The sequence below is a fragment of the Thamnophis elegans genome, unplaced genomic scaffold (assembly GCF_009769535.1).
Source record: "Thamnophis elegans isolate rThaEle1 unplaced genomic scaffold, rThaEle1.pri scaffold_258_arrow_ctg1, whole genome shotgun sequence".
In the NCBI taxonomy this organism is placed as follows: domain Eukaryota; kingdom Metazoa; phylum Chordata; class Lepidosauria; order Squamata; family Colubridae; genus Thamnophis; species Thamnophis elegans.
Window position 1 is genome coordinate 32,501 of NW_022473727.1, and position 8,605 is coordinate 41,105.

The 8,605-nt window shown below is 49.0% G+C and overlaps 1 protein-coding gene across 1 annotated transcript in view; it reads left to right on the forward strand.

Annotated features, from left to right (window-relative positions):
• Positions 1-7,961, forward strand: part of PDE2A (phosphodiesterase 2A) — a 34,917-nt gene extending 26,956 nt beyond the window's left edge. Inside the window, exons 12-17 of the mRNA XM_032238507.1 lie at positions 3,573-3,612; positions 3,852-3,915; positions 5,316-5,394; positions 6,253-6,430; positions 7,339-7,451; positions 7,722-7,961. Of these exons, the coding sequence (XP_032094398.1) occupies positions 3,573-3,612; positions 3,852-3,915; positions 5,316-5,394; positions 6,253-6,430; positions 7,339-7,451; positions 7,722-7,961 (714 nt within the window). The remainder of the gene's footprint in view (positions 1-3,572; positions 3,613-3,851; positions 3,916-5,315; positions 5,395-6,252; positions 6,431-7,338; positions 7,452-7,721) is intronic.
• Positions 7,962-8,605: the final 644 nt, after the last annotated feature.

Sequence of the window (8,605 nt, forward strand, 5' to 3'; positions counted from 1 at the left end):
CCTGCCTCCCACCATTCGCCTTCTAATACTGAGATGCGTTGGGTTTGGAAGAACGCAGAATTCAAATAGCCAGGAGGTAGAAATGTCTATAGCAGAGATGGGCAACCTTTTCGGCACCGAGTACCCAAACCAGAATGCGCGTGCACCCATGTGCATGTAGGTACACCGGAGCACCAGAAACCAAATACCAGCTGGACAATGCGCACATGCCTGTTTTTGGGCTGTTTTCAGGCTGTTTTCCACACTGCTTTTTGGGCCATTTTTTGGCTGTTTTCGGGGCCATATTTGGGGTGTTTTTCATGATGATTTCCGGGGTGTTTTCTGGGTCATTTTTTGGCTGTTTTCCAGGCCGTATTTGGGGCGTTTTCCAGGCTGTTTTTCAAGTCATTTACAGGGCCGTTTTCCAGGCTGTATTTGGGGCAATTTTCAGGATGATTTCCGGGATATTTTCCAGGTAGTTTTTTGGGCTATTTTTCAAGCCTTTTTCCGGCGCTCTGTCACCCGGGAAGACCATCTGGCCAGTGTGCATGTGCCCACTGGGAGCCAGAAGAGCAGCTGGTGATGGTGCATGTGCTCACAGAGAGGGCGCTGCCTGCCACCTCTGGCACACATGGAATAGGTTGGCCATCAGAAATCTATAGGTTTCGGAAAAACTTTAATGTGTGGTCTGGGCTGCAATACTCTAAATGACCTCCAGAGGGCAACAGACACGTTGTTTCTCTTTGCTGTCCCCTAATGGCTCTCTGATCATAATTGAATGCAGGAGAGGAAAATGACACATGGACACACACAAACACACACACACACACACACACACACACACAGAAGTTCAGCTCCCAACCAGCACATAAGTGATTCAGAACTGTGTCAGAGCTCCCTCTGGTGGTTCTACTTGGGAAAAACATTGCAAACCTTTGGTAAAGTTAGCTCTTAAATCCCAAACAGCTGCGATATGTTTACCAAATGCTAATTTATTGTAAATCAGGTTAGGGACAAATTGTTACGGGATGAAACTATGCGGTCACTAAGATCAATCACCTCCACTAGACCGATTAGATCCCACAGATTAGGCCTCCTCCGAATTCCATCCGCCGGCCAATGCTGACTGGCGACTACCCGGAGGAGAGCCTTCTTGGTGGCTGCTCCGACCCTCTGGAACGAACTCCCCGTGGAGATTCGAACCCTCACCACCCTCCAGGCCTTCTGCAAAGCCCTTAAAACCTGGCTATTCCGACAGGCCTGGGGCTAAAGAGCTTCTGCCCCCCTCCTCGAATGGTATGACTGTTGTGTGCTTTTAAATTATGTATTGTTATGTTTTGTTTTTATATTTTTTGTCTGTACCCCCCTTCCCTGATTTGAATTGTGAGCCGCCCTGAGTCCCCTTCGGGGGGAAAGGGCGGCATATAAATATAATCAAATCAAATCAATCAATCAATCAAGAGTTGACAGCAACAGATTGAGCCAGGAGCTCATCCCAAGAGTTGACCTGGCGGCGCCTATTCAGAGCAAAAGGCAGCTTAACAAGAGTCAGGTCAAGCAAGCTTCTTGTCTTGTGTGAATGCAGATGTGGGACTTCACCTGAAGGGATGAAGCTTGAAGGTCTGCTCTGTTCCACCTGTAGAGATATCAGGAGATGGAAAAATAAAATCGGTTCATTCCTCTTTCAGCTTAAAATTTTCAGCTGCCCTGACAGCTGAAGCTCTCTAGGTAGTTTACAATAAAAACACAGTTGAACACATAAACTCAAATTAAGTGCAAAATAAAGACATCACCCAGTGGAAAGGAGCTGCAAGGCAGTCATTCAAAAAACTTCAAACAACCTCCATTAAAATGTCATTAAAATACAATGAAGCCGGTTAAAAGGCCTGAGACGACAGAAAGGCTGTCATTCTAAATCTAAAAATCACGGGGCATAAACACAATTCAAATCAGATTAAGAGGCCTAGGAAAAGAGACACGTCTTCACCCAGGGTGAGAATGATGGAAACGGAGGTGCCAGGATGCCCTAAATGGGGGAGCCACCACAGAAAAAGCTCTCCTCCTTACAGAGACCCACGTCACCTCCTCTATTTGGGGGGTGGGATGGATCTGGAGAAGGACTCGATTGCAAGGTCTTCAGACCCAGATAGATAGGAGGAGAATTCCTGGTGTTCTGGGCTTCCTGAGGAAGCATAAGTCACAATCTTAGTCCCCCCCCCCCCAAACCCTCTTTTAATTTACACGGCTGTCAATTATGGGTTGGGCTAGAAGACCTCCAAGGTCCCTTCCAGCCCTATGGTTCTATGTTCTATGTTCAAATTGGACGAATGTCATCCGAGAGAGATCCAACCAGAGATGAGGAGAAATCAACCAAAGGGACAGAAGTTGCGTCCAGAAGTTGTGGGAGCTCCAACACTGAAGGTTTTTAAGAAGGACAGGCATTTGTCTCAAATGGGATAGGGTCTCCTGCTTGGGGAGGGGGTTGGACTAGAAGACCTCTGGGGTTCCTTCCAACTCTGTTGTTCTTTTCTCCTCTCTTCTTTCCTCTTCTCTATCCTTCCTTCTTCTCTTCTCTATTATTCTATTCTATTCTATTCTTTCCTCTTCTTTCCTCTTCTCTATCCTTCTCTCTTCTCTTCTCTTCTTTTCTCTTCTCCATTCTTCATTCTATTCTATTCTATTCTCTATTCTATTATGTTCTCTTCTCTATCCTTCATTCTCTACTCTATTCTATTCTATTCTTTCCTCTCCCCCATTCTTCATTCTATTCTATTCTTTCCGCTTCTCCATTCTTCATTCTATTCTTTCCTCTTCTCTATCCTTCTCTCTTCTCTTCTCTCTTCTTTCCTCTTCTCCATTCTTCATTCTATTCTATTCTTTCCTCTTCTCTATCCTTCTCTCTTCTCTTCTCTCCTCTTCTTTCCTCTTCTCCATTCTTCATTCTATTCTATTCTCTATTCTATTCTGTTCTCTTCTCTATCCTTCATTCTCTACTCTATTCTATTCTTTCCTCTCCTCCATTCTTCATTCTATTCTCTCCTCTTCTTTCCTCTTCTCCATTCTTCATTCTATTCTATTCTTTCCTCTTCTCTATCCTTCTCTCTTCTCTCCTCTCCTCTTCTTTCCTCTTCTCCATTCTTCATTCTATTCTATTCTCTATTCTATTCTATTCTCTATCCTTCATTCTCTTCTCTATTCTATTCTATTCTTTCCTCTTCTCCTTCCTTCCTTTTTCTCTACCCTTCCCTTCTCTTCTCTTCTGGAAGGGACCTCAGAGGTCATCTAGTCCAACCTCCTGCTCGAGCAAGAGACCCCATAACATCCCAGTCAAACTAAAGGCGGAGTTCGTGATGGAGACCGCGCGAGACTCCATCTCTTGTGCAGTCAGGAATCCGTTGCCCTCCTTGCCAGGGGGGCTGGACTAGCAGACCTCGAAGGTCCCCCCCTGACTCTGACATCCGGTTATTCTGAGCAACTTGGGATTGGGAGAAGAGGCGTAGAAGTGTGTCTCCTTTCCACACAAAAAAAACTCTCCCCGCGATGTTGATCCTTAGAAAAGAGGAGAACGTTCACCTGTCTTTCTTCCCCCGCAGGCTCTTTTGCAAGTGGCCAAGAACCTGTTCACTCACCTGGGTAGGTATCCAAAGGCACCCAGCGCACTAGCCAAGAGCCGGAAGAACCAGGCGCTGACCTGGCTGGTCTCCGCTTCCGGAGCCTCCCCCGAGAGCCTCTGCTGATGATTATGCCCTGAAATTGGGGGTGGCCGGCCAGCCTTCCTGTCCAGTGGAAGTGGGGTGGGAATAAAACCCCCTCCCCAAATACATATCTGAGGTCCATGGGAAGGTTTTCTGAGCGCCGAATTCCTCTTTCAGATGACGTCTCGGTGCTGCTACAGGAGATCATCACGGAAGCCAGGAATCTCAGCAATGCTGAAATGTGGGTCTCATCCTGGGCAGGAGGGCCTGGTGGTCGCAGCTGGGGTGGGGGTGGGTGGGATATGCTTGAGGAACAGCCCAAAAGAGCCACGGGGTGGGGGTGGGAGGAGGAGGAGGTGTCTTTGGATTGCTCACCGTGTCTCCAAATCCTGGAGGGGATAACAGGGGGTCTTTTATAGTTCAGTTACTTCAAGAATCTCCTGGATGGAGATTCCTGCTTGTAATTTGTGACTCTGGGTGGAGAAACCAATGAAAAGTAGAAAGTGGGGGGGAATGGGGAGGAGTGGGGGAGAGGGAGGGAAGAGGAAGAGAGAGAAGGAGGAAAGGATGGAGGATGGAAGGAAGAGAGAAAGGGAGGGAGGGAGAGAAGGAAGAAAGACAGAAGGGAGGGAGAGAGAAAAGGAGAAAGAGGGAGAGAGGGAGGGAGGGATGATGGAAGGGAGGGAGAAATGGAGGGATAGGGAAGGAGGGAGGGAGCAAGGAAGAGAGAAAGGGAGGGAGAAGGGAGGGAGAGAAGGAAGGAGGATGGAATGACGAGAGGGAGGGAGGGAGAAAGAAAAGGATGGATGGATGCATAGACGATGGAAGGGAGGGAGAGAGGGAGGAAGAGAGAAAGGGGGCACAGGGAGGGAGGGAGAAGGAAGAAAGGGTGTGAGTAAGAGTAGGAAGGAGGATAGAACGGACGGAGGAAGAATGAAAGGAAGGGAGAGAGGGGGGAAAGAAAGAGGAATGATGGAAGTGAGGTAGGAAGGGAGAAAGAGAGGAAGAAGGGAGGGAGAGAAGGAAGGAGGATGGAATGACGAGAGGGAGGGAGGGAGAAAGAAAGGGATGGATGGATGGAATGCATAGATGATGGAAAGGAGGAGGGAGGGAGCAAGGAAGAGAGAAAGGGAGGGAGGGAAGGAAGGAGGGTGGGATGGAGAGAGGGAGGGAAGGAGGAAGAAAAGGATGGATGGATGCATAGACGATGGAAGGGAGGGAGAGAGGGAGGAAGAGAGAAAGGGAGGGACAAGGAGGGAGGGAGAAGGAAGAAAGGGTGGGAGGAAGAGTAGGAAGGAGGATAGAATGGACGGAGGGAGAATGAAAGGAAGGAAGGGAGAGAGGGTGGGAAAGAAAGAGGAAAGATGGAAGTGAGGTAGGAAGAGAGAAAGGGAGGAAGAATGGAGAGAGGGAGAGAAGGAGGGAGGATGAAAGGAGGGAAGGAAGACAGAGAGAGAAAAGGGGAGAAATGAAATAGAGAAGGAAGAGAAATCAATGCCTCCTAGCCCTTCTCTGCAGATAGGACTGGCTCTTGGGGGGGTGGGGAATTGGGCCAAGGACCCCCAGAATGGGGGAGGGGGCAGCGGTCTTTGGGCCTGAGTTCCCCTCCTCACCCTCCTCCCTCACGGGATTCCCTTTCAGATGTTCGGTTTTCCTGCTGGACCGGAGCAGCCATGAGTTGGTGGCCAAGGTCTTTGACGGAGGCGTGGTGGATGACGAGGTGAGAAACGAAGTAGTAGGACGGGAGGGTTGGAAAGAAACAAGGGGGGTTGGACTAGATGGCCTCCAAGGTCCCTTCCAACTCTTCTGCCATTCCAAATGAAAGAGAGAAGGCTCAATTCAGGAAGTCCTCAACTTACGACCACAACTGAGGTCAGAAATTCCATCGCTAAGGAAGATGGTTAAGGGAGCCGTTAGTGCCTGATTTTACAACACCCCCCCTTTCCTTTTGCTGCAGTCGTTAAGCAAACCCATGCAGCTGTTAAGGGAATCAGGTGGCCATTAAGCGAATCCAGCTTCCCCCCTTGACTTGGCTTGTCAGAAGCTGGCTGGGGAATTCTGGGAATTGAAGTCCATCCTACTTAAAGTGTCCCAGGTTGATAAATCTTGGACTCAGATGACCCTTCTGGCCTCCTCCAACTCTATCATGCGTGGCTGGCTGGGGAATTCTGGGAGTTGAAGTCCACAGGTCTGAAAGCCGCCAAAGATCGAGGAACCCTGATTCCGCAATGCAAACCAGAAGCATCATTCTGTTTATGCATCATTTAAATCAGTGTTTCTCAACCTTGGCCACTTGAAGATGTCCGGACTTCAACTCCCAGAATTCCCCAGCCAGCATTCGCTGGCTGGGGAATTCTGGGAGTTGAACTCCGGACATCTTCAAGTGGCCAAGGTTGAGAAACACTGATTTAAATTATTATGATTATCATTATTGTGTTGCTTGCTTTTCTCCACCTTCTCTTTTTCCTTTCGTTGTTCTTTTATATTTGTTCCGCTCTTGGTGTCGTTTTATGGAGTAAGTAAAGCAAAACCGGGGTAGATTTGGAGTAACCTGCAGGTTCTGCTTCCCTGGTGACAGAGCTATGAAATCCGGATTCCGGCCGATCAGGGCATCGCAGGCCACGTGGCCACCACCGGCAAGATCCTGAATATCAAAGACGCCTACTCTCACCCGCTGTTCTACCGCGGTGTGGATGACAGCACTGGGTTTCGAACCAGGAACATCCTCTGTTTCCCTATCAAGGATGAGAATCAGGGTGAGCAACCCCTTCGTGGGGGAGACACGTGAGTGCCAGGATGCCCCCGTACCCTCCCAAGAGACGGGCAATCCGGATTGGCAAGTCAATGGAAGTGGTCAGAAGGCAGCATGATCTGTAGGAGGGAGGGAGGAAGGAAAGGGGAAATGAGGGAGGAAGGAAGGAGGAAGGGAGGCAAGGAAGGGAAAGAAACAGAATAACGAAAGAAAAGGGAGGGAGGGAGGGAGGAAGAAAAGAGGAAGAGAAAGAAGGGAGGCAAGGAAGGGAGAGGAGAAAGGAGGAAGGAAGGAAGGAAGGAGAGAGCGAGGGATAAAGGAAGGAGGAAGAGAAAAAAGGGAGACAAGGAAGGAAAAGAAACAGAATAATGAAAAAAGGGAGGGAGGAAGGAAGGAAGAAGGAAGGAGGGAAGGAAGAAGGAATGAGGGAGAGAAGAAGGAAAGAGGGAAGGAATGAGGGAGAGAAGAAGGAAAGAGGGAAGGAAGGAAGAAGGAATGAGGGAGAGAAGAAGGAAAGAGGGAAGAAAGGGAGAAGGAATGAGGGAGAGAAGAAGGAAAGAGGGAAGGAAGGAAGGAAGAAGGAATGAAGGAGAGAAGGAAAGAGGGAAGGAAGGAAGAAGGAATGAGGGAGAGAAGAAGGAAAGAAGGAAGGAATGAGGGAGAGAAGAAGAGGGAAGGAAGGAAGTAGGAATGAGGGAGAGAAGAAGGAAAGAGGGAAGGAGGCAGAAAAGGAAGGAGGAAGACCGAGGGAGAAAGGATGGAAGAAGAGAAGGGAGGGAGGAAGGAGAGAAGGGAGGAAGGAAAGAAGGAAGGAAGGTAGGTTTACCTGGCTGGGGAATTCTTCTTCCTCCTCTTTCTTCCTCTTCATCCTCCTCCTCCTTTCTTCCTCCTCATCCCTCTTTCATCTCCCAGAGGTGATTGGCGTGGCCGAACTGGTCAACAAAATCAACGGCCCGTGGTTTAGCAAATTTGACGAGGATCTGGCCACCGCCTTCTCCATCTACTGCGGCATCAGCATCGCTCATGTACGTGAGTTTTGATCCTCCTTTTTTCCCTTCTTCATTCTCTTGGCTCGTGTCCAGGGGGAGCTGGGCAGCTTCCGGGTGCAGAGACTCAGGTCCTCTGGGGGATCCTGGGATCCGTAGCTCAACGCACCTAGATGGAAGGTTGCACCTAGACCTGGCTCCTTAGGGGGGGGGAGAGGAACCTGGGAAATCAACTGACCAGTCTCTCCCGCAGAGAAGTTGGATGCCCCAGGACGGACTAAAAAAATTCTTCCTTTTTCCTCCTCACAGTCTTTGCTCTACAAGAAAGTCCACGAGGCTCAATACCGAAGCCACCTGGCCAATGAGATGATGATGTATCACATGAAGGTAATCCGAAGGCTAAAACGAAGAATAATTTGGGGGCCCTACTTGAGTTGCGGCTGCAGAAGAATAAATAAAAAACAAGATCCAGACAGCTGGGAGGAAAGGATCAATATTTATTCCCTAAAAGCAAGGCGTTCGCCTTTAGGGGCAACTGCTGAGACATGAGGGGATGTGGTGGCTCAGGGGCTAAGACGCTGAGCTTGTCGATCCAAAAGGTCGGCAGTTCGGCGATTCGAATCCCTAGCGTTGCGTAACGGAGTGAGCTCCCGTGACTTGTCCCAGCTTCTGCCAACCTAGCAGTTCGAAAGCAGGTAAAAAATGCAAGTAGAAAAATAGGAACCACCTTTGGTGGGAAGGGAACAGCGTTCCGTGTGCCTTCGAGCATTGAGTCATGCCGGCCACATGACCATGGAGACGTCTTCGGACAGCGCTGGCTCTTCGGCTTTGAAACGGAGATGAGCACTGCCCCCTAGAGTCAAGAACGACTGGCACAGATGTGTGAGAGGAACCTTTACCTTTACAGAGAAATGGGGTGCAGCGACATAGTTTTATAGGAGAGCTTGTCCTGAGAGTGGAAGTATCTGCATTCTGATTCTAGGGTGACACTTGAGGTGTGTGTGTGTGTTTGTGCGTGTGTGTATTCTTGTGAACATGCAGTTCTGCTGGGAGACCTAATTTAATTAACTCTTTTGCAGACTTTCTCCTTTGATGTGAGGATTAGGTCTGCATACCTTATTTGGAGGCTTGAGGAAGTTTGAGTAAAAGATTTGCAGCCCTCTGCTATTTTTATTTGGTGAGAGAGAGAAGAG